The sequence below is a fragment of the Falco punctatus genome, assembly GCF_963210335.1.
Source record: "Falco punctatus genome assembly, chromosome: 1".
Classification (NCBI taxonomy): Eukaryota; Metazoa; Chordata; class Aves; order Falconiformes; family Falconidae; genus Falco; species Falco punctatus.
Genome location: NC_137580.1, coordinates 94,295,726 through 94,319,751, shown reverse-complemented (window position 1 = coordinate 94,319,751; position 24,026 = coordinate 94,295,726). Strand labels below are relative to the sequence as shown.

General features: G+C 44.3%; 2 protein-coding genes across 3 annotated transcripts; one reads left to right on the top strand and one right to left on the bottom strand.

Annotated features, from left to right (window-relative positions):
* The first annotated feature begins 777 nt into the window (after window positions 1-777).
* Window positions 778-5,926, top strand: FICD (FIC domain protein adenylyltransferase). The gene is made up of 3 exons (XM_080373807.1): window positions 778-986; window positions 1,971-2,312; window positions 3,254-5,926. The coding sequence occupies exons 1-3, from the start codon at window positions 908-910 to the stop codon at window positions 4,327-4,329; spliced, it is 1,497 nt and encodes a 498-aa protein (XP_080229933.1). The 5' UTR covers window positions 778-907; the 3' UTR covers window positions 4,330-5,926.
* Window positions 5,927-6,754: 828 nt separating this feature from the next.
* Window positions 6,755-24,019, bottom strand: SART3 (spliceosome associated factor 3, U4/U6 recycling protein). 2 transcript variants are annotated; one of them, XM_080373487.1, is made up of 19 exons: window positions 23,800-24,019; window positions 22,783-22,909; window positions 21,612-21,716; window positions 20,004-20,188; window positions 18,879-18,984; window positions 18,002-18,126; window positions 17,389-17,544; window positions 16,158-16,296; window positions 15,633-15,740; window positions 15,168-15,245; window positions 14,907-14,965; window positions 13,737-13,846; window positions 13,322-13,434; window positions 12,798-12,874; window positions 12,265-12,433; window positions 11,092-11,540; window positions 10,245-10,397; window positions 8,425-8,612; window positions 6,755-7,809 (listed from the first exon to the last, which is right to left on the bottom strand). In XM_080373487.1, the coding sequence occupies exons 1-19, from the start codon at window positions 23,992-23,994 to the stop codon at window positions 7,629-7,631; spliced, it is 2,823 nt and encodes a 940-aa protein (XP_080229613.1). In that variant the 5' UTR covers window positions 23,995-24,019; the 3' UTR covers window positions 6,755-7,628. The 2 variants fall into 2 exon arrangements, with proteins under 2 accessions (XP_080229613.1, XP_080229612.1); XM_080373486.1 differs by having other exon boundaries at window positions 11,092-11,543; window positions 23,800-24,015.
* Between the last annotated feature and the right edge of the window lie 7 nt (window positions 24,020-24,026).

The window sequence follows — 24,026 nt, the reverse complement described above, 5'->3', positions numbered from 1 at the left end:
ATTTACTGTAACTGCTTTTTCACTATTGTCAGCTATAAAGAAGAAAAACAGTTTAAAATGCCACAATTTACGTCTGACAAGCCAGGTTATTTTTTATTTTTCCCTGCCAGTGATGATTTGCTGTATAAGCATGTGATAGAAAACCATCTTATCATCTTGCTAATACTAAAATCTGAAAGTTACCTGCAATTCCCTAAAACACTCTCTTTTCTTTCAGCTTCTGGCAAATCCTTCCCCATTCCTGGTCTCCAGCAGAGAGGCACAGCCCTGCTGCACAGCACCAAGGTACAGAGCTTACTGACACACTCTGCTGTCTGAAGGCAAAAAATAAAGGTCATTTTTTCAGAAAGGCCAGAGATAGGCAACAAGAACACTTCTATCAAACAGATTATATGGTTTTTTCCGTGCAAATGCACAAGCTGTGAGCACTGAGGATGGCTTCCTGCACTCCCCACACCACCTGGCCCCAACAGAGCCCCGCTGGTGGAAGCTCCTGGCCAGGCACTGAGGGGGCCGTACCAGCCAGGCAGCTGCCATCGGCCGGCCCTGCAGCCTCAAGCAGGCCTGGGCGTCCCCGGACACCTGCCCCGGGGCTGAGGGGAGCGCCGGGGCTCGCTCCCGCCCAGGCCGCAGCAGTCGCTTAGCAACAAGGAGGCAGCCCCCCTGGTGCTTGCTATTTAAAAGCTGGGAGCCCGCCCCGTCTCCGTTTTGCCCTCTTATTGGCTGTCGGTCGTATGATTGGCGTGAGCGCTCACCACTTCTCCCCCTCCACGAGCCTCTCCCGCGTCGGGGGCGTGGCGCTACTCGGAAGACGCCACAGGAAGCCGAGGGCAGAAGTAGGGAGGCTCACGAGCGGAGCGTCCGCTGTAAGCGCCAATGGAAAAGAAGAAGAGCGGCGGTTCAGCCAATGGCAGGGCGCGGAGGGCGGGGTCCGGATGGGCGGGGCAACTGTAGCCGGCAGCTGGCGGCTGCGGGAGGCGGCAAAGGTGATGGGGGACCCTGGGGCGGGGGGACATGGGGGAAGCCCGGGCCGCGGCGGGTGCTGGTGCGGCCGGGGGGACCCCGGCGGGGAGGGGGGGCCGGGGGTCCAGCCTGGGGAGGGGGAGCTGGGGGGACGGAGGAGGAGCGGCGGCTGGAGGGGAGCCGGGGGCGGGGGAACGTGGATCCCCAAAATCGTTCAGGCTGGGAAAGATCTCCAGGATGGTGGAGCCTGGGCACGAAACCCGCACTGCCAAGGCCACCGCTCAACCACGTCCCTGCGCGCCGCATCCCTGTGGTTTTCAAACACTCCCAGGGACGGTGACTCCGCCACTCCCCTGGGCAGCCCGTGCCAGTGGGTGGAGAAATTTTTCCGAATATCCAACGGAAACCTCTCCTGGTGCAGCTTGAGGCTGTTTCCTCCTGTCAGCTGGGAGAAGAGCCCGACCCCCACCTCCCTACAGCCTCCTTTCAGGAGTTCAGAGAGTGATCAGCACCCCCTGCCCCGAGCCTCTTCTCCAGGCTGAGCCCCCCCAGTGCCCTCAGCTGCCCCCCATCAGCCTCGTGCTCCAGCCCCTTCCCCAGCGTTGTTGCCCTCCTCTGGACACGCTCCAGGACCTGAGGGTCTGGGGAGTGGTTTCCACACTGGGAGGACATGCAGGAGCTGTGCCATATGCGTACAGGACAGAGCTCCTTCATCCCTGTAGAGCCCAGTGCCCACGCTGCTCACAGACACCAGTGTCCCCTCCTGCTGCTGCATTAACGTATAGCAGATGCCATGAGGACTTGCATTATGCTGAATGCCGCGTGCACCCTGCCCTCGTGTGCTTAGGGGTGGCAGGGAAAGGTGGGTGCTTGGGATAACCCCTAACAGCTGTGACAGAAACCCAGAGCAGGGATGCTGAAGTCCATTCAGGTGCCACATCTTCAGCACCTCACCTGCCCCATGACATGGAGGACTTGGCTAAAGCTGTTGCTGTTTTTGTTTCCAGGTAGGAGCAGTGGGAAAGGAGATGTTCCTCCTGCCTGCACTGGAAGCAGGATGAATCTTGTGTCTATGGCGACAGATCCCGAGTTGAAATGGATAACGCTGTGGGTCCGCATCAGGTGGGCAGCCGTGCTCGGGCTCCTTCTGGGCTCCCTCCTGCTGCTGCTGCTCCCACTGGCTGCTGTGGAAGACCAGTGCCACGCAGTGCTCAAAGGACTCTCCTTCCTGAAAAGTAAATTGGGCACAGGCTCCTTGGGGGTCACCAGATACACAGGACAAACAACTGAACTGAGCGTGACCTCCAGTGGGCTGGAGCTGCTGGTGCTGAAAGGCAAAGCCTCCCCAGGTAAGTCTCCCTGGGTGGGCGCAGGGGAACAGCCCAGCTGCTGTATGATAACAACCCACACCCCCTGCCTGGTGATCTCCTGTACCCCACAGTGGTAATGAACTCTCACTGCCCAACTGCAAATTAACATCAGCTGTAAATGACCCAGAGGTCAGACGTGCCATCGCCGGCAGCAGCCCGACTGCATTCCATTGCCCTGCCCTGCAGAAGGGCGATGTGCTGATGTGCTGGCATTTTCTCAGCGTTGCTTTGTCCCTCAGAAGTTTTTTCCTCATGCTTTCAGCATTAGTAAGTTTTGTTAAGGGAACTGGAATATGGAGTGGTGTTTTAACATACAGTAACCTGGGATAAATGGTATTAATCCTGAAATCTCAGCTGTCATAGAACAGCCTTTCTAGCAATGACAGGCTGTGGTTCTTGCCTTTATTGGCCAGGACATTAATTTGGAAAACATTCAGAGGAATCATTACAATTCCAGCACTGTATCTTTGTTTGCATTAAAGTTGTTATTGCTGGGAAGATGTTTGACATCCAGTAAAAAACCCAGAAGTGCCGTTAGCAGCTGTGGGCCGTGCTTCGAGCAAGAGAACTGGCATTATTGCCGAGAGAATGTATATAAGACTCTGTGTCCCCCCACACAAAGCGGCCTGGTGGCCAAAGCAAGTTCTGCTGCGATGGCTACGTGCCTGTGGCCAGCTTGAGCCGTGCTGCTCACACACCCTGCCTCACCATGCTTTCTGGAACAGCTCTGCTGCCGCGTACTCAGCCCGTAAACATGACCTCTGCGCCTGTAGCCTGGCAAAGCCTGGAGCACAAGTTCTCAGTTACGGTTCTTAGAGACTGGCTTTATTTAATTTTTATATCGGTGAACAGTGACAGTCCCCAGCGGTTTTCAGTAAAACTCACTACCCTGTTATCTAACTCTTATTGTTGCATTTCAGAAGTGAAGTTAGAAGCCAAAGCAGCTCTGAATCAAGCCCTCGAAATGAAGCGCCAAGGAAAGCGGGAGAAAGCCCACAAACTCTTTGTGTATGCCCTCAAAATGGACCCTGATTATGTGGATGCCCTGAATGAATTTGGTATCTTTTCTGAAGAGGAAAAAGACATTCTTCAGGCAGACTATTTGTATTCCAAAGCACTAACCATTTCCCCTTGCAACGAGAAGGCTTTGATCAATCGGGACCGGACGCTACCTTTAGTTGAGGAGATAGATCAGAGGTATTTTAGCATTATTGACAGCAAGGTTAAAAAAGTGATGGCGATCCCCAAAGGCAATTCTGCCCTGCGCAGAGTGATGGAGGAGTCCTATTATCACCACATCTACCACACGGTTGCTATTGAAGGGAACACTCTGACGCTGTCAGAAATAAGACACATCATCGAGACCAGATACGCTGTTCCTGGAAAAAGCTTAGTGGAGCAGAACGAGGTGATTGGCATGCACGCAGCTTTGAAATATGTCAATACCACGCTGGTATCACGGATAGGCTCCGTAACCATCAGTGACATCTTGGAAATACACCGGAGAGTGCTGGGCTACGCCGACCCGGTGGAGGCAGGGCGGTTCAGGACTACCCAGGTGTTTGTAGGACATCACATACCTCCACATCCCCAAGATGTGGAGAAACAGATGCAGGAGTTTGTACAGTGGATTAACTCGGAAGATGCCATGAGCTTGCACCCTGTGGAATTTGCTGCGTTAGCCCACTACAAGTTGGTTTACATCCATCCATTTGTAGATGGCAATGGAAGGACTTCACGCCTGTTAATGAACCTCATACTCATGCAGGCAGGCTACCCACCCATCACGATCCGCAAGGAGCAACGGGCTGAGTATTATCACGTCTTAGAAGTGGCCAACGAGGGCGACGTGAGGCCTTTCATACGCTTTATCGCTAAGTGTACTGAGACAACTCTGGACATGTTGCTCATCGCCACCACAGAATACTCTGTGGGCTTACCTGAAGCAGACGGAAGCGCTGCCGGATGCAAACAAACTATCCCCGTCAAGACTTGAGGGTTGTGCACGTTCAGGAACCAAGGAACGCGTGGGAGAACAGAATGCCAAGCCACTCAGTATTCCTGCTGGGAAATAACTTGACAGGAGGTGTCACTCTTTAGCATTTCATTTATTTAAAGTGTCTTACATTTGATTAAATTAATATAATTTATTTATATACATTATGCCAAGCTGAAATGTGAACTGTTGATGTTGACTGTGCACAATAACTTGCTTGTGCTACTGGAAGGAGAGGGGGAGACATGTCAAGAGGGGCTCAACAAGCTGAAATAGAATTTAATTTCTCCTTAACGTTAGCTTTGAGAAACTGCTTCAATCACAACCCTTCACCTAGTCCGTCAACTGCAGTCTTGTCAACTGCAACTTGTCAAGGAGCTGCTAGGCAAGACGAAGTCTTAACCAAGTTGCTGCTTTTGTATTACCTCTTCCCTGTTGATTAAAAAAAACCCACCAAAAACCAACCCCAAAACACACCCCTTGCAGTAACAGCACTCCCCCAGTTACGTTAATCAGACTCTTTCCTGTCAGTCATACAAGTTTGACAATACTGATCAGGAAGGAGGCTAAACCCCAGTTCAGCAAAGGCATCGCTCCGCTCCCGTTTCTGTTTTCAGTAGCACTTTGCAAGTTCACTCTCAGTTGCCTTTCCTAGGGTGAGTTTTGTACAACAAGAGGGAAGTACTTAGTTTAAGATTATAGATCGTGTGACTGGAAGAGGAGAAGAAATACTCTCTTACCTCACTGAACAGTGAGGTGCTTTTGCTATGCTTCGGCTGGAAGGTCTACCTAGTGCTCCTGAGGCCTTACCTCAGATCCCACCCCAGCACGCAGGATCCCTGGGGAACTGCAACTGTCCTTACACATTTCAGCTCAGTGTTGGAAAAGGGCTTGCTTCTGCTAAGCTGTGGGCAGAGAAGGTTTTATGTGTAACAGCGAGACAAACTTTATCACTTGTGCCAGTTTGGTAAGAACCTGTCTAGCAAGTCTGCCAAAAACTTGATTTCTTCAATCTACACAAGACAGCTTTTCACAATTAGTTACCAGGTTGTATTATTACTGTGGTAAATGCGTCAAGAATCACACAAGGCCTCCTTGTGCTGCAGTGGCAGTTAGCACAGTACCTGGAAGCTGCTGTGCAATTCAAAGCAGCATACTTTATCTTTGCTTTTAAGGTAAAACCAGCTGCAGCCTAACAGGGAAGAATAGTTCCTTCTACCCCTGCCTGCCAGCTGTGTAACAGCATAATTGATCCCAACTCCTGTAAGTCCAGGTAACTTTGATTCAATCCAGTTTAGAGTGCTGTTAAACCCTCTGTAAAACAGAATAAGCTGTTAAGGCTGTCCCAAACCAGCATTAAGTTTCTTCTCTTCTATCTCCCCTTACCTGCGAGGTAGTTAGGACACATTTTATGCAGGCAGACAGTAGAACAAGACTGCGAGGTATCTATATACCACAGCACTACACTCTGCTTATGTACCAATTATTGCTGACAGGGAAAGCAAACAATAAATGAGGAACGTTGTTCTGTCCTTACGGTGTGCTTATTTTTGTAGCGCAAGGTGAGTATAAATAAAATCTGCACTTTAGAGCTCTGGAGGGAAAAAATGTTATTTTAGTAATAGATTAATAAACTATTTTACTATTAAAGTCTTTGTTTGCAATAGGCTGTTCTCAAAACACTTTTCTGCTGCAATGAACTAAGAAGTGGTCACAGCTCAGTTTGTGGAGTAGCAAGCTACACAGCATACATCCTGGCTCCCTCAGCTGTGTATAACTGCAGCGTGGGGTGTTACAGAGGGCTCTTAAGCGGCAAGTCCAACCCCAGCAGCCAAAGGAAACTTAATTCATCCCTAGTGTTGTGTACGTGCCTGCCTGCGATGAGGGCAAGGCCAGCCTTAGCATTCCTGCCCCACAAATCAAAGCATATTGAAGTGTTATTAGAATGTTTCTAAGCTGGTTTTGAGGTAACAGTCCCTTGCTGTATCACTACAACTGCCACTGTTAACACTGTTCACAGCTATGAAGCAGACTCCTCGTTTCAAAGTAAAGCCAAGTCAAACCAGCACAGAAGGTAAGCACTGAAAACAGTTTTATTCACAGCAGTGCCCGTGTCGTACAAGCGAGCTTGGTACCAGGGTCTCCCCTCACACTCAACCCCTGTGTGTGTTGGCTTTCCAAGTTAGCAGCAGTTTTAGTTGAAAAGCAGTAATATTTCTATCCAAGATCGGTACCAGATTACTTTGAAGTCTGAGATGATTACTGAAGGGCTTTCAGGATATTCATACTAGATGGAATGAGCTACTTAAAGGTAAGTGACACTGTGTATCTCAGTGCACCTGAGAGGTGAGGTACATCAGTATTACCCAGCTGCCATAGGATAAGTGCAATTCCAAACACCCGCATTTCAACAAAAGCAACAGTATTTATAAAAAACCTTTGAGAACTTGAGTTTAATAAACCAAGAAACATCAGCTTGCACTTCACATTTGTACAAAACCATACAGAAAGCACCTGCAAAAGACATGAGCTAGCTAGCTAAAACAACCAAAAAAAATGGTCCTTAGCAACAGCACGTACAGATTTTATGGGAAACAAAAATTACCAGATCTAGATATCATCTCATGACACTTAAAAATAATAATTTGAATGTCTTTTACAAATACACAATATAAAAAACAGGTCAACTGGGAACAGAACATTAGCCGAATACATATATATGTATATTTGTGTATATACATATACACACATATGTATACAAACTCTCCCAATACTAAAATAGGCCATTGTGGTGAAGTTACTAGCATCTGCCATTTAACTCTTAATGGAAGGAGATGAATGTCCCTGCGCGTGTGTGTGTTTGGGTGGAAAATGCGTTCGCTGTCAGAGAGAATGACTGCAATCACAATCGGAACTGACCAGTGGAGCTTGACAAGGTTATCACTAGGCTTTCACATCACATCTCATTCGTTAATGAAAGAGAAATTTGTAAAGTATTCATAAAACTTGATGTGGCACCCAACCTGTACAGGAAATATTTCCCCGCTCATTACCCTCAATATGAGGAATTGTGTAACGCCATTTTACCAGAACATAGTATAATGCTTTGCTCCTAGAATCAAGAGGAAAAAATCCTGGATTTGTACCATCCTACACTGATCTCAATGAATGCAGTAGTCCAGAACAGTATTTACACATGATTGTGACTGGCGTTCTCTCCTTGCTAGCATAAGGACACAACATGGCTTCCATAAAGGCATTTCACATTTTACCAGACCTGCTGATTGCAGACTTTTTGCTCACTTTTTCAGTAGCATCTTGGCAAAATCAGCATTGGACATCCGTTTAGGCTCCTCAGGGGATTCGGATGAAGTTGCTGGTGAGTTCTGGACCATCCCATTCTCAGCCTTAGCCACAGGGTTACTCTGGCGCTGTAACGCACGAGGCATCATCGAAAGCTGTGTCCTTCCCTTCCCTCGCCTGGAGACAAAAAGGGACATTTAAAAATATGCCAGGCCTCTTTGAACATACTGCTTTAGCTTGGGGAAACAAGAAGGACTTTGTTCACTATGAGGAATGCTCATTTAAATATTATTCCTGTCATTTGTTTCAGTAATAAGTAGTGCAAAGCTTTCAATGGGTGCCCTTTGAAACAGTACACCTAAGTTCTGGCAGAAAACAATTGCCCAACAGTCCCCAGAAACTGAAGCTCCGTGGCACATACAACACAACACCAATGCAGTGCTAAGCAGCAGAAGCACTCCGGAAGATGAAAGAGCAATGTTAACGCTCACTGTGAACAATGGCTGGTTCTCCAGAAGGACAGGACGTGGAAGTTATCAGCGCTCACATGCTAATATCAGATCCAACAGCATGTCTGATGCCTGATACTTAGTCACTACAGAACTGTTTCTAGTGATAAAGAAGAAAAATCTGCTTTTCCTCATCAATCCACCAACCCCATTTTTTATCGTTCAGCACTTTTAAAATTGTTGTCTCATATTCTAGCTGAGATTCCTACACTTTAGCATATAAAGAAACTCTGTGTTTCCTTTTTAAGCATCACCAAGCAGCCTCCCTCTCGCTAATACTTACGCTCCATAAATCTGTCGTGGTACTGCAAACTGCGGTGCTCTGCCTGCCTCAGACTTGTCTGGCAGCTTTCGGAGAGGTGGGTTACTGATCATCACCTTGATGACATGTTCCTTAACCATCAGGCCATCCATTTTCAGCACTGCCTGTGAGGCCTGAGCTTCATTTTCATATTCCACATAGGCCAGGCCCTAAATAAGGAAAAGAGGTAACCTACATTAGTTTTAGTGCTTCTTTCTCTGTGTGACAGCCTTTGTGAGTTATTTGGCTAACTGGTAGGAAAATTGTACAGAAAGTAGACCTTAACATGGCTAAGAGTCCCAATATTCTTTAGCTAAAAAAGTTTATCTACAACCTGCATTTCTTGACTGTCATCCACAACACCCTAATTTGTGGAAGAGGTATTTAAAAAGAGGGAGAAAAGAGAAAACCAAGATCCCAGTAAATATAACGAAGTACTACAGCAGTGGCAAGTCTTCACTTCTTGAATCTGGTACTGGACAGATTTGGATTCATAGGGGAAAAAAGACAAATGAATCTATACAGCTAGAACAGAAACATCCACACAAACTCTCCTGTGATTCTTCACTAGGCTACAACTTGTACCTAAGGAATCAAGTACACTAACACAGGGCCATTGCAGCCCCCTCAGTTTCAAGAGCAGCAAACCCCATCTTAAGCAGCTCCAACAGGACTGACAGGCACCATCTCTAAAGAGAAAGTCATCGCTGCCCGGAGAACAGCGACTCTTTGCAGGAAAAGGATCTGTGTTGACTTCACAAAGTAACAGCTGCTAACTGCACCGATAACCAGCTGCTAACGGCTGCTGGTACACCTTCAGTACTAGAGTCTTACTTCCAGCAAATGGACAAAAGGGCATCCCCCGGCATCTGCTGGGCAGGCTCTTACAGCAGGCACACTAGCTGGGAGGCATCACCTCTCAGCTCTGTTATTATTGCTCTTTTAAATGACATTCAAACTCTTAAGCTGTAATTTTTTTTATTATCCAGTTTCACAGGAAATACATCAGATTTTATATAATGTTCAAGGTAGATTTATTTGTGGTTTAGGCAGAACCACAGCTCCAACTAAGCTCGGAACATGGACTGCAAGACTTGGGGTACGCATGAGAGCACTTGTTATAATGTATACGTGCAACCAGAACTGTACTTGAGAATTGCTAAGAGCTATAAAATATATTTTAAAAATACATGCACATCACCACCAGGATGGCACCTGTTAGAAGTGCCCGACATGCAGACATAGCCAAGGTGTCAGGTAGAACTTTGGCAGAGCAGCAGCTGGTTTAGAGTCTCTTATTTAACAAGGAGTCATTTATTCCAGGAGGGAAATAATGAGCCCTGTCAGAAAGAGGTGGCTCATTTCTCACTGGCAAATCTATTACTGCAGCAGACGTTAGGAACAATAGCCTCAAGAAACAGGTTTCACCTAGTATAACTGAAGAAAGGGAGGAGGAGAATCTATCTAGTCAGTAACTTTCAAAATAAATTCTTTGCAGACTTAATAATGCCTATTTTTACCATACTGAAAGCGCTGTAAACATCTTCCCCTCTATACTATTTATATCGCACATTCTTCTGCAATTTAAGAAGTATTTTAGAAAAATTCCTCTTCCCCTCCCACTTCTTTGTTGGCACAAAGGCACACTGGGGTCTGTAAATCCAAGCATTTCTACAAGTTTTAAAAGACAGCTAGGTTGGCAGCTTTTAAAAATAAAAACCCCTACTTTTTATATCCAAGCTTCACAAAGAGCTTCTTTTTGAAGGACTGCTTGAAATTAAGAGTGCATTAAGGATGCCTACCTTGGGTTTCCCAGCTCTGTTAGTGACCAGCCGAATGTCTTTCACATTCCCATGTGCTTTACACACATCTTCCAGCTCTTCCTTAGTGCAGGAAAATGGCAAACCAGATATAAACAGTTTATGTTTCTCCAGTGTAGTGCTATACCTGAACACCTGAAGAAATGAAAAGGCTGTTAGTTAACAAACCAGTTGGAGAATCCAAAGATTTTAATCTATTATACCCTCAAAAGGTTAGAGTACTTCATTATTTGTGGGCTCCAAAACTACCTTAAAGCCACAAGCAGTATCTTGAAAGATATTTGCCTATAAACGTAGGCATACACTAAGGACGTAAGCATACACAAGTAAACGCTTCTAAATATCTACATTTCCTTCACAGTGAGGAAGTCGATAATGTCTTCTTGCTCAGTTGTCACTATCCGAACATTAAGTTTTTGTGTGCAGTAACTCCATAATGCAGAAAACCACTGATTATACAACCCATCTCTAGTACAGACCATTAACAAGAACGAGTGGGTTGTGCAATAAATGCCCACAGCTGTCTAGGCTCAACCAAAATAAGTACTTCGCAGATGGAGGTGCTCAAGTAAGGATCTGGGTACATCACACCAGTAACAAGCTGCCCTGATTAGCAGATTTCTGCAAATCTTGGAGGAAGCTAATGTTAATCCTGCTTTATGGCAAAGTACGCAAGAACTCCCAGAAAACAATTTTACTGCTAAGACATAACATTACCATTCCAAACTCAAGTTTATTAGATGCAAGCACTCAGGAAGCAACAAACTTTGACAGCTTTCCTATGCAGTCCCACTGTTCAACCTACTACTTGAAAGAATAAAAAGTTTACCTTAAAATCTGGATTTTTGTTCTTGTCAACACATGGAGAAACAAACATTGGTCTTCCCTCCACAACTTTACGATCCAAGCCAAGAGCTTGGAGCGCAGATTTTTCTTCCTTGAATTGTACGTAGCAGTAGCCCCGGAAAGTCCCCTTGTTGCTGAATACTGGACGGACTTCTGCTACCTCCCCACAGCTCTCAAAGAGCTCTTTCAGTTTCACTTCAGGATCTGCCATGTTGTAGGAAAGGTTGCTGACGAAGACGGTAACATTATCTTTACTACTGTCGTGTAGAACTTTGGGGATGTCTTTTCGACTGGTAGATGCCTTTTCCTTTTGGTTTGCTGGGTAATCTGGCTTTTCAGGTCCACTTCTTCCAAACAGCCCAGTTTCTACCTCCATGTCTTCCTCAAGAAGTATGCCATCCCCATCTCCCTTGTGTCTCTTGCTGGGCAACTCTGCTGATTAATGAAATTGAAAGCCTTAATAGAAAAAGGTTACACCTTTTCATTCACCATTGAAATTAAGTTGTCCTGCATCGCCACTACAGAGTTTGGAAACAGCGTGTGAAACCACAAATACAATGACAATTCTTAAGACAAAAAATAAAAGCCTCCCTCAGGTTTTTAGTAATGAGCAACAACAGATTATTTGACCAAGACAGCAAGGACTTAGATGAAAGCAAAAGCAGTATTTTTCCTTCTTTCTGTCAGTTACAGCTACTGATCTATGCTCTCTCTGTCTAATGGGATTAAAGTAAGAAAAAAAAAAAAATCTAGAAGCTCTCAAAACTCCCAGGGGCAGTAATCTATTAAAATCTTCTGTTACCACCTTCTAAGGGAGTGCTACAATACTGAATAACCCAATTTAGCCTCAGCATCACATGATGAGTCAGGAAAATTACTTTAAAAACAACTGAAAAACATCATAGTATTTCTCTGAAATAAGAAAAGTCTAAAAAATCTCTAGAAGTTCTTATAAACATATACTTCTGTTGGTCAAAACCCATTTAGCCTTGCTTTCATTTCACTATCACAGTGAAGACCTAGCAGAAAAAGACCCTGAAGACAGCAGCTCTGAAGACACCACTGATAGCACCTCCCCACCTGCCTCTAACAGAAGGGAGATAACAATAACTCTGTTGCCGCATCTGAAGTTTGAATTTATTATCTTTTTTTTTACCTTCTTCTTCTTGTCCCCATTCAGCTTCATCATCATCATCTGCTTTGCGCTTGTCTCCAATCCTTGTTTTTTTGGCCTTTTTGGAAGCTTTCTTTTCTGCCCGAGCCTGCTTTCGTTGTTCAGCTTTCTCCTCCTCCTGCTTTGCCAGAGCAGCTTCTTTCTCAGCAGCCTACAAAAAAGCAAGATTTTTGCTTCTAGTGACTCCAGGCTGCAGAGCATTTTTCTGAAGTACTGAACCTGGAGGGTTTTCTCCAACAGGATCATCATTTAAAGCACATCTCAATTGTTTGCTCTCACAGCTTTCCTGGAGTGCATGTTACTTTTGTATCCATCCAGAGGTCCAAAGGTGAAAGATGAAAAGTATCAGAAGAGGTTAACCACAGCTTTAAACTAAAAATCAATAGTGCTGAGGCTTTAAGACAATTCAGGATTATCTATGGGAACCAACATTAGAAATGTGACAGTCAGACAAGCATAAGCTTAATATAGGCATTTCCTATAAAGGACTTAGGTAGTTCTCAGAAAGTTCTGACCTTTGCTCTTTGTTCATTAACTCGAGCTAATCTGTTTTCTGTTTTTTGAACAGCTGCATCCCAGTCTTCCAATGTTCCTAAAGGAGTTAAAAAAAAAAAGGTGCCTTGTATTTAGCTTCCCCATAATTTGAAAATACAATTCTAGATAAATAAGAGAGTCAATGAGTTCACAGAACTCGCTCTTAATATTAACCATTACATATGAAAATTCTATCTATAATGAGTAGCCTTCAAAGATAAAGAAAACAAAACCCAAGCAGAGCTAAAACCTCACATTTATAATATGACACTCCAAAAAGGCATGGAAAAACCCAGGAATTTCAGCAGGCTTCAAGTCAGGCCAGAAAAGAAGAAGAAAAAAAAAAAAAAAAAAAAAAAAAAGAGAAAAAGAGCTGCTTGTGTATACGACAGCAGTGAAGAGATAATAACCCTTCATCAGAATACAAAACACTAGATCAAAATTCACTCTGTGTCATTGTACACTAACCAGACTGGGTAAAACAAGATGACGTTCAGTGAGTTACCTTCTATTCTCTCCAGCGTGAGCAGCACCTCACAGACGTGCTCTGGATAGTCACTTGTGCACTGCACAGCTCGATGCAAGGCCTTCCTGCAGTGCTGAGTGTCACCGTGAGCTCTGCAGTAGGGAAACCACGGAGTAAGGAGCAAATCCTCCACATCAAGATTACAGGATAGGACAGTTAACTGCATTCTTTGCAAATGTTTCCCCTCTCCCTCAGCAAACCTCCCACTACGCTTTGTTGGTCACATTACACATTGTCTAATACTTCTGAAATATACTGCAGAGCTGCTGTAAGAACCTCAAAAGCCTAATATAGACCCATATGATGTACACCCACGCTAAGCATCTAAGTTTTTAGTTTCCCCATCTGTGAGAGACAAAAGTTAATCAACTCTTCCAACCAGTTAGGCTCTTACCTTTCTAGGTTATAATATTCCAGCCACATGTTAGCATATTTGGCATTTCCTTTAGTCATGATGTTGTCCCAGAGTTCTCTGGCTTTCTGCATGTTGTTACATAAGCGGGCCTGCAACACAGCATCCAAAGTATTCAATATAATTTAGGATTATCTGTTCAACATCGTTACCCCACTGGCTCCCCTCTACCCCCCAAAACAAGAAAACACTAGCAATGATGCACACAGACCCTCTTTAGAGTGATCAAAGTGAACACCTAATGCAATCCTACTACTGAATAATACTTCCCTGCCCTTCCGTTACATCAATCTTTGGTTTTGGCTCCCACATACGTTTCATTTTGGTCATTATAAAGAAGTTTAGTTGCTTCCAAATTTCTCCTTTTGTCATTACTCAGGAACATACCTAACAGAGCACAGACTGAGAACTGGTTTTGTGATAGAAGTGCTTAGGAAAGGCAGCAGGGGAAGAGGGGAAAAGGATTAAGACACCCAAGTGGGATTCACCCAATCTAACTGTAGGGGTACACAAGTATGCCTGACAACTGATTTATTAGAACTGCTTTAGCATAAGATGTACCTACTTTCTCCCTCCACTAAGTGGACAGAAAGTGAAAGTAATTAATTCAGATTCAGGCTCACATTGTTCAGGAGGATTACAATGCCTGAAACTTTGGCAATCCATCCCATGCATTATGCCCAGAGAAATTACAGCACAAAAGTAACGTGACTTATTCTGATTCATACCAGCCTAAGGCAAAGGAAGGAAAATAAAACATCCACTCGCAGACAGTGACTGTGCAGCATGCTGACACCTGCACTAGGCTGAAACTAGTTAGCGTAGGCAGCACTAACTGTGGCTAGCCTGCTAACCAAGTTACATTCACATTTCTGTACCATACTGCAGTCACAGCAGTATAAACATACTAACGGTCCCGACAACCTTCTCAAACACAATGCTGCTTCTTTCCCAGGATGTTGTGCCTCAAGCCTGAAGCAACACTATGTGCTTGACCAGTCCAGAAACAGGAGTGGAAGAAGAAAAATTTACTCACTGGCATTTTGTCTAGGTAACTGCAAAGTACAAAAGGATTGCATTCTGTGGTTGCGATGTTAAAACAATCAATTTCCTCTAGTCTAGGAATTTAAATACAGCAGATGGAATCATCACCTCAACTCTTGCCCAGTTCTGCATGATCGTGCAGGATGGATCTCCACTCTCACTGAATCCTGGGAATAAAAACAAGTACTGTTTGTGAATGGCTCTTGGAAATAAAGTGTTTATTAAACAAGTTCTACACTGCAGATGAAATGTTTATCTGTAGCTTTCTTAAAACATTCGAGACACTTGAAGACAAGTTAAACATTGTGTGGAGAACTCATCTATAAAATTATTTTGAACGAGAACAATATACTGGATGACTGAACTTACGCTCTTCTACCTCTTGTTTCAAATACTCCACAGCACGTGCAAACGCAGACCGCAGCTCTTCTAGTTCTTTACTGGAGTCTTCAAAAAAAAGAAGAAAGAATTGCCTTCAAATAATTTAATTTTCATCTCCCATCCATCTTCCCTAACACCCACAATAATTTTACTGGGGGGTGGGGGGAGCCAAAATTTATTACTTCAGTAAAACTCACACCGTGCATAACGAGAAACCCATCAAGTACCTAAAATATAAAAGGCAGGGCAGTTTTGCAACAGCACAATCTATTCTGTCAGCAAGGAGCTGCTTTAAACCAACTAAGTTAATATATTTTATAGACACTAAATGGCCAGAGAGTAGGTTTTGTGAAACATATGAAAATATTATTAATTTTTTTTTAAAATACCTCTGTTTCAGAGAGGTACATAGAAAACAGCTTAAATATTTATTGACATATATATGATATATACCTTGTGTAAAATCCACCCTTCTTCTCAGGTAATCAAGATATGCCTGCCAGATTTCTACATAGTCCGTGGCCTGAATAAAACCTGCATTCAGAGCTTTCTCAAACATTTCTGAAAGAAAACGGGGGGAAAAAACACCCCACATGTAAATATATTTACTTTTCAGATACAGACAAAATTAGCGAGCTACAGTGTATAGCACAAAGAAGTATCTGAGCACCTTACATTTCCAGGAAGACAAGAAAAAAATACAAGAAATCCTACATATGGTAAATTGGTTTAGGAAGTTAATTCAGAAGCCAGTTTAATTCAGTAATGTTCATACAAAGTTGTTCACTGCTTGCTCAGAACTGAAGCTGCGCAACAAAAGCGGCTTTGCCCTAGAAGCACACTACTATACATTGCATCAGCTTTAAGACTGTTGCATCAGGATGAAAGCAAAACCTACAAGTCACCATTTGTCACATCTTATTCAGAGTGCAGAAAGCAGTACTGTAAAGAAGTTTTGCCAAGACGGTCTGTCTTTACCAGAAATAATGCTGTGATCCACTCTATGCCTCTCCATTGCCAAAAGATATCTAATCCACAGCCCAACCGTCCAGGGACAATTCCTAACAGCGCGGTCATGAGCAGACAAGACCAATTCTTTCACTTTTAGCTGCCGGTCCTGAAATAATCATACAACAAAGTTCCTGTTAGCCAGGGAGACCATCCAAGACATCCAGCTTATAAAGGTCCAACACCTTAAAAACAGTACTTTCATTTTCTATTTGAAAACTTATGACAAGGTATGTATTTTAAATTCTGTACTCCTAAAAATCCAGTGAACACCTTCAGATCAAACAGGATATGCTCAGGAGCAACACAAACAAGACTCCATGCCATATTCAGCCTGCACTATCTAACTGTCTGCTTCTAACCAAGGTATTTTCTGCCAACAAGATAAACGTAATAAATATAATAAAGGCCCAACTGTTCCTGGTACATTAAGAAGAGGGGAGGAAAGGATATAAGAAAGAGGGTGCACACACAGCCTACTCAGACAGACCTCATTCCATCCGCAACCTGCTGTCTCAGGCTGGGAAGATAGAGACAACAGAGCAGTTCAGCCTAGGTAAGCCTCCTACAGCAAGTTACACGCCTCTTAATAGATGGTCCTTCTGCCCACATGTAAAGCCCTGCCTCTCAAGTTCAGTATGATACCCCACATGTAAATATAGGCTGAACATCTGGGTTTGCTTCAGCTTGCTGGAAAATTAGGGTTTTTGTTTTCCACTACAGAACATGCAAGACAGCACCGGCAGCCCTCAAACAAGCGCTTTCATTAATTTATCTGTGTCTCCTGAAGGAGAGAGAGGCTCCTCAGTGATTCAGACAGCACTGAATTGCTTTGCCTACAAAAGGCTAGAAGAAAAGGAGGGACATCCTCGGAAGCAATGCCTCCGGATGACTAGCCACCAGAGACCATGCCACAGCTTAAGCACAGCAGATTACTCCTGGTCAACACAAGCCTCGATGCCCACACCCACTTTAATTCTGCAGCGAAAACACAGAGCTAAAGAAAGAAGTAAGCAAGTGCTCACTTTGATCAATAAACACACCACTGAAAACAGGAAGAAACAAAGAGCAAATTTAAAAAACTGAGGGACAAGACTGAGGTAGAACTTACTGGTTGGTTGTTTATCACTAAGATTTAAAAAAAGAAAACCACACATGACAGAAAAAAACCCTGAAAACATTGTTAGCTTTTTTCCCTTACCAAATACTGATTGTAGCGTGCCCAAAGATCTGGCACAAGGCAGTTCTCAGCCAAAGCCCTCTCATAGATCAACTGAATGCGAGCTGGATCACCTGCTTTCATTTCAAAATCAATGTAAGCTTGATATTCTGCTAGCTTTGGTGTTTCAGCACCCAGCTATAAAACAGACAAAAGACACAAAAAATTAAACTCTTTAAACAAAGCACAATCCAAACAATTCAATTGTTATTCAGAGTAGGCCTCACGCAAAGCTTTACAGAAGAGCCCGGCCTCTAAATATCAAGAGCTTTCAATCTCCAAATACCACCCTGGTTCTGAAGCCATTCATTTTTATTCCTCTTAGCCCAGCATGCTCATCAATGTTGGAAGAAACAGCTGAGGTGCACATGAGCACTCTGGAATAGCCTGACACAGTCAACAGATTCAAGTTTCCAGTATAACCATTGTGAGGCTTCTAGCCTCACACTGCTCACAGCTGAAGAGATCACCTAGCAATACTCAGCTGCTTTATCTCTGTGATTAAAAAAAAAAAAAACACAACAGTAAAACTGGGGCAGGGGAAATCACTCCAAAGCAATTAACTCTTAAAGGAAAGTGTAAGTAACAGCGTTACCAGTGCCTCTTCATATGGTTTACACTTCTCCAATTGCTGTAGAGCTTTTTTGTAATTCTTTATTATTGTTTCTGGAATTGGATCTTCTGACCACTCCTCGTATTCAGCATATGACGCCTCCATATCTAATTAAAACAGACATTAAAACCATATCAATAATGCACTTATTGGACTAAATAACCAGATTTCAACCTATACTTGATTCTAACACGTATTTGTATTTTTATTTACACTTTCAACCTTAACTATCACACTACTGCATGCTTAAAGGGTTCAGACACTTCATCTTACAGTGCACTAAAACACAAATTCAGGGGAAGTTATTAAAGCTACTGATTTGAATTTAGAAAACCAAAGTGGCAAGATTGTCCCCAGGCTTTAATGAAAAAGAAGAACCTAAATTCTTTCAATGTGCAAATGAAGAAGAACTGTACTTAACTTTCTCCTATAAGAAAAGCAGCAAGAAGAGGGACTCAACAAGGAGTCTGAAGTATGAATTAGACACAGCAGGATACTAACAATCCAGCTGTCAGCACGTACTACTGCCCACCAACCAAGGTTTTATGGAGTCATCTTCACAGCTGAATTCCTAGTTCCTAATGGTCATGTTTTGTGCTCATCACTTGCACTTTAAACAGCCTCAAATTATGTACTGAAGAAACAGATAAATCAAGTTTCAATGAGTAACAATATTTCTGAACAAAAGGGATCTGTGCATCGTTCATGAGGCCCTAAAGACAGGCAAACATCATCGATTAAAGAACACACAAGTACTACAGCTGCAGTTTGGCTCTACCAGAAGCATAATCATGACTAATGCCTGGATCACTGTAACACAGCATATCCACACCATCTCTGCAAGTGCAATGGCTCTTACCTAACAGTGGGATCCCCAGCTGGCGCCTGAACAGCGTGTGGATCTTCTCAAGCTGGCTGCAGAGCATCTGCTGCTGCTCAGGAGATGGAACACTGCCAGGAGCTGGCTACAAACAAAAGGATTGAAATTTAATCAGTTCCCTCAAGCCTGAGCTGATGAACATGATGGGGCATTGTTTATGAGTTGGGGGATCTGGGCTCCAAATGACTACATGATCCTTGAAAGACAGACACAGCCATCTTGCATTTCAGAGGTCACCACTGTGAAAGCTAAAACTTGGAAATTGCTAGACTCAGAAGCTGGATGAATGTGAAAAGCATTCTTACTGAAAGCTGACACATGCATAGGGAAATGATAACCTGAAAAAAAAAGCAAGCAAAAGTAAGCAGCATGTGATCATGCCGTTTCACAAACCCACTGGGCTGCCAGATAGTTTTTCAACAACTCCCTGGTGTGAGCACAGATGATTTAGAACTTCCAGCTTTCTTTCTGTTTGTGAACGAAAGATATTCTCCTGTTACCCCTTTGTTAGGGCATTTCACAGAAGAGGGTTGGAACAGATCTTTAAAGATCATCGTGTTCCATCTCCCCTACTGTGGGCAGGGACATCTTTTAACTTCCATATCTTATGTAGTTCTGGCAGTCTTGTAAAGGTGACTTTTGCAGATTTCAAACTCTATGTTCCAGACATAATATACCATCATCCAAAAGTCATAAAAAGTGTAAAATAATGAATGAGTTAAAAGCTGAGAACCAGAAAAGTAGAAACTAGAAGTAGAAAACAGTCTAGAAAAGTAAACTTGATTGACTACGTGCAAAAATATTCACTGGCAAGAGCATTGTTTAATAATGAAACTACTCAATTTCAAGTTATTCGTATCAGTTCAAGCTAAAGCAGCAGAGTGACACTTTGTGATCTTATTTAAACACAAATCCATTACTGTATCAACTAAATACACAGAACATTTTTCCCAGACCAAAGTGTCAGTTCCTGCAGCTGAAAAGAAACAACTGTGTGACATTACAGCCTTTTCTCAGAGGAGACTGATGAGGGGGCAGTACAGGATGACTTCAGAAACTACACCACAGCTTCTTTCTTACAAAAGCCCAGGAGCATGGCCTTACCTGTGCCGTTTCCAGTATGGCATTCTCAAACTCACGGTACGCTTCCCATAAAGCTGTTCCTTTCGTCACATGCAGTCCAACTGCAGTTAATGCTCTCTCAAATATTGAGCGAACTTTCTCAATTCCTCCTTCCTGACCAATGCCACCGATTGAATACTGGGCATATTCCAACCAAATTTCAGGACCTAAACAAAGTTAGGAGAAACAAATGACCTAACCCTCCCAAAAATAAATAACGGTAACTCTCTGCTTCCCAAATACCTCATCTGCCACATGTAAATAGACCAACACATGCCAATTTTCTTCACCATCCAACGTAGTAGAGAAAAGTTAAAAGTATTTTATTCTATGCTCTTGGTTCAGCACCAGCAGCTACAGTTTTCTTCTGAAAGAAGTCATGCTTGTGGTTGCCACTGACTCCTGTGGGCCACCTCTGGCACATGAGCTACATCAGAGATGCACCAAGACCCCCCAACAACATTTTCTTGAGCACATGTACAGAGCTAGGACCACAAAGCTGCCACACTCCTACATAACTCAGACTAAAGTAGGTCCTTCTCTTTCCACACTACTGTACTTGCCTGCTCAGCAACTGCTTAAGCAGCTAACTATGAAGGCGAGAAGGAGGTGCTAGAACAGCGTTAGCTGCCTGGCACCTCTCCTGTCAATAGCAGTCTGAGCAAATTAGGTTGAAGAACCCCCAGTAGAGACTATCCAGCCAACAGATGTTAGACTGCACGTCTCAGGCTCCACAAGTAGTCCTTCTGAACTCCAAGCGCAACCCAGCCACAGATCCAGAGGATTCTTCCTCTCAGTTCTTCACCTCTCCATTCCTTCTCCCTGAACGATCACCAACACCCTGTGAGGTGAGCTATGCTGGTGCTGTGACATTTTGTATATAGCTTCTGCAAGGGATTTGCCTCGATGTTACCAAGCCCTCTATGCTTCTTCAGCCTTCAAGTTTTCAGCACCCCACCACAATGTCCCAGAGCATGCCATTACTCAGTGCTTTAAGCTACAGCTGCAGGCAGCTCCTGACAAACGGAGAGCCAAGACACCACATACTTCCCGTGCTTTTAACCGGGATGATCAGAGCCTGGTACCACAGCATGGTTAGGGTTACCTGCCTCACAGGATTTCAAGAAAGCTGTCTCTCAGACAGTAATCATGAGCTGTTCTGAAAGAGCTGTCAGACAGTAAAAGTGGCAGTGAAGACAGTGCTAACCAGCATGGAAGACAGGAGTAGAAATGAACCTTTTAAAAGCATTCGCTTTCCTCAAAGACCGACCTGAAGAATCTATAACGGGTAATAACAGAAAGCATTCCCTAAGCAAGTGCAATACCTGCTGCTTTTAGAGATTAGAGAAGTGCAAAACATGCATTTACAACTTTTTACAGCATTTGCTTAGGTCTTAAAGACTGCAGTGGCACTTAAAAGCATTGCCTTTGAACGGCCTTAACTCCAATGCTTCAAAAAGTCTAAGGATCACTTCACACTAATATTTTTTATCCAAGTTCTGTGTTATAAGAGAAGGAACTTTCCTAGAAAAAGCAAACCATAATCCAAATGCAACACAATACATTTTACAGCATATATTAACAACTTACAGATGTAGTCTTTCACAGCTCTCTCAAACAGCTCATAAACTTTCTCCCGCTCAGAGCTTTCAGAAGCCATTTTTATCTCATCCTTCAACCAGTCCAGCCAAATTTCTGGAAGGAAGACGTTTAGAATACATCATCAGTATTCAGAAAGAATACATTAAGCCCACTTGTTGATTTTTTTTATGAGAGTTTTTAGTAACAGACTTAAAAATGGGGAGCTAGCCAAGGCAGAGAAGAGAGCAATTTTAGCCTCCACAACTACTCACAATGAATTTAAAATAAAAGTTTGGCAGAGATCTTTTCAAACTGGTACTAAACAAGCACACTCTTATTTAAAGAGAGTGGAAGTTGCAAGCAGTGATTTATCAGTAACTCAGGCAGAGGATCAGTATGCACCAGTAACCAAAGAGGCAGCACCCAGAGATACAACTTCACTCATACATTTACAAGAGACGGTAAGTTTCCAAGTTTTAGACTGCAAGTTTCCAAGCACACAGAAGGAAACCTTCCTTCGTCAAGCCTAAAAGCACACTGGTGGAGCGGCCTCTGCAATATTTACACTGCCTCTGTGTTACAAATAAAAACAGAAACACCCACTTCAAGGGCTACCTACAACTTCCACCAACATCCTATTTTTTGCTTCTTGACTAGCAAACTTAACTTTTGGCAGGAATTCATCTGGGTTCCGAGTCACATTCACTGACTGTTACAGGAGCTGTTTCAGTGCTGCCATCCCACAGCTGTATGCCCTACAGCTAAGGCAGCACAAGCAGACATATGTCTGTCCCTGGGCTACAGCAGGCTGCATCCTGGCAGCCACTCACACAGCTAACAGAGCCTAGAGTAGACAGGCACACAAAAAACACCCCCTCCCACCAGTACCACACTACCACAACAGCCTCTGGCAGAGGACAGCACAGTTACAAGTGGCAACAACTCAAATTCCTGCAACAGGCTCACTATCCTGCATCTGCCAGAGACCAAGTTCAACGCTGGCCATTAACACCAGCAGCACTCAGTTTAAAAGTCCCAAATCTGTTCTTTTAGGTTTCTCTGGACTGGAATAATGTTGGTGAAGCCTAGCACAAACACATTATTTCACTACTGAAACAACAGCATTTTACACAAGGATAATTAAGCTGTATCAGCTGCAAAACAAGGAGATGCTCTGTACCTTCAGTAAGAGGGAAGAGTTCACTCATCTTCTGACGAGCTCTTCTGAGCTTGACCAGCTCTCCCTCCTGGCGGAGCAACTTTATCAAATCCAAGTGACAGTTATAGTCAAAAGCATTGATGGAAAGCTTTAAAAAAAAAATATATATTTTTTAGAAGCACTGTTTAGTGATTGACACGAAGAAGTCTGAAAACTTTAGCAGAACAGAACTTCATACTCTCTTTTGGGGTGCACGCATATCACCGTGCAGTCACATAGCCAAGACAACACCTACCTTCCTGCATGAGTTCCACCAAACTTCGCTATTGTTCACAAGATTCTATCAGGTCACAAGCAGACATTTATAAAACAACACTTCCAAATTTAACAGATCTTTAAAATTAAGCTGAGAGCTTAGCTTATGGCTCTAAGCTCTAAAGGTTACTGCTCAGCAGAGCAAATGCCAGCAGCAGCAGTACAGCAGCTACCAGCCGCAGAAACAGATGCAAAAGCACAAAATTAAGAAAGTCTTTTTCAACAAAGCTAAACATGCTCTAATTTCAATAAGAAAACCCCAGACAGCTAGCTGGTTTTTTTCAATGAGTACAAACCGTGCACTAGGCCTCTCCTCTAATTTCCCTCTCAAAAAAACCCACCCATCCCCAAACACTTGGCTCCCACTGCAAACTCCACGTTCGAGTCCTGACAGCTCCCAACACCAACCTACACGAGCACCCCCGGATTTTTTCCCCGCATCACCACAACTGCTCCAGCAAACAGGCACAAAAAGCGCCCCCCGCAAGGCCTCAGACCCCCGGAACGAGCCCTCCCCAGATCCCCGGCAGCGCTGCCGGGGGAGGGGGCGGGGGGGGGGACCGCGACCGACGCGTCTCTTGTAGCAACGCGGGCCGAGCCAGGCCGCACCGGGCCCGGCCTCCAACACCCGCTCCTCAGGGCCCAAAGCCCGGGTCGGGCGGAGGCCGCGGCGCTGCCCTACCGCCCCCTCCCCACATTGCCGCCGGCCCAGCCGGGCCCCACCTGCTCCTCCAGCCGCTGGATTTCAGCCTCGTTTTCCTTCTCCTCATCTTCACCATCACCAGACGAGTCCGAATCGCCCTCATCCTCCGAATCACCTCCCGACTCGGGGTCGCCCTCCGGTAGCCGCTTCTCCTCCTCCGCCGCCACCGCAGCCGCCTCAGCTCCCGCCGCCGCCTCAGCTCCCGCCGCCGCCATCTTATGCAGCTCCCTTCGCAGCCAGCCGCGCT

Excerpts from the sequence above, each read along its gene's own strand:
- SART3 (XM_080373486.1), bottom strand. The coding sequence starts at position 23,994 with ATGGCGGCGGCGGGAGCTGAGGCGGCGGCGGGAGCTGAGGCGGCTGCG. Across the intron at positions 15,741-16,157 it reads GGATCACAGCATTATTTCTG|AAATGTTTGAGAAAGCTCTG; the intron begins GTAAAGACAGAC and ends GTTTTCTTTCAG. Across the intron at positions 8,613-10,244 it reads ACAGAGCTGGGAAACCCAAG|GGCCTGGCCTATGTGGAATA; the intron begins GTAGGCATCCTT and ends TTCCTTATTTAG.
- FICD (XM_080373807.1), top strand. The coding sequence starts at position 908 with ATGGCAGGGCGCGGAGGGCGGGGTCCGGATGGGCGGGGCAACTGTAGC. Across the intron at positions 987-1,970 it reads GGCTGCGGGAGGCGGCAAAG|GTAGGAGCAGTGGGAAAGGA; the intron begins GTGATGGGGGAC and ends TTTTGTTTCCAG. Across the intron at positions 2,313-3,253 it reads GAAAGGCAAAGCCTCCCCAG|AAGTGAAGTTAGAAGCCAAA; the intron begins GTAAGTCTCCCT and ends GTTGCATTTCAG.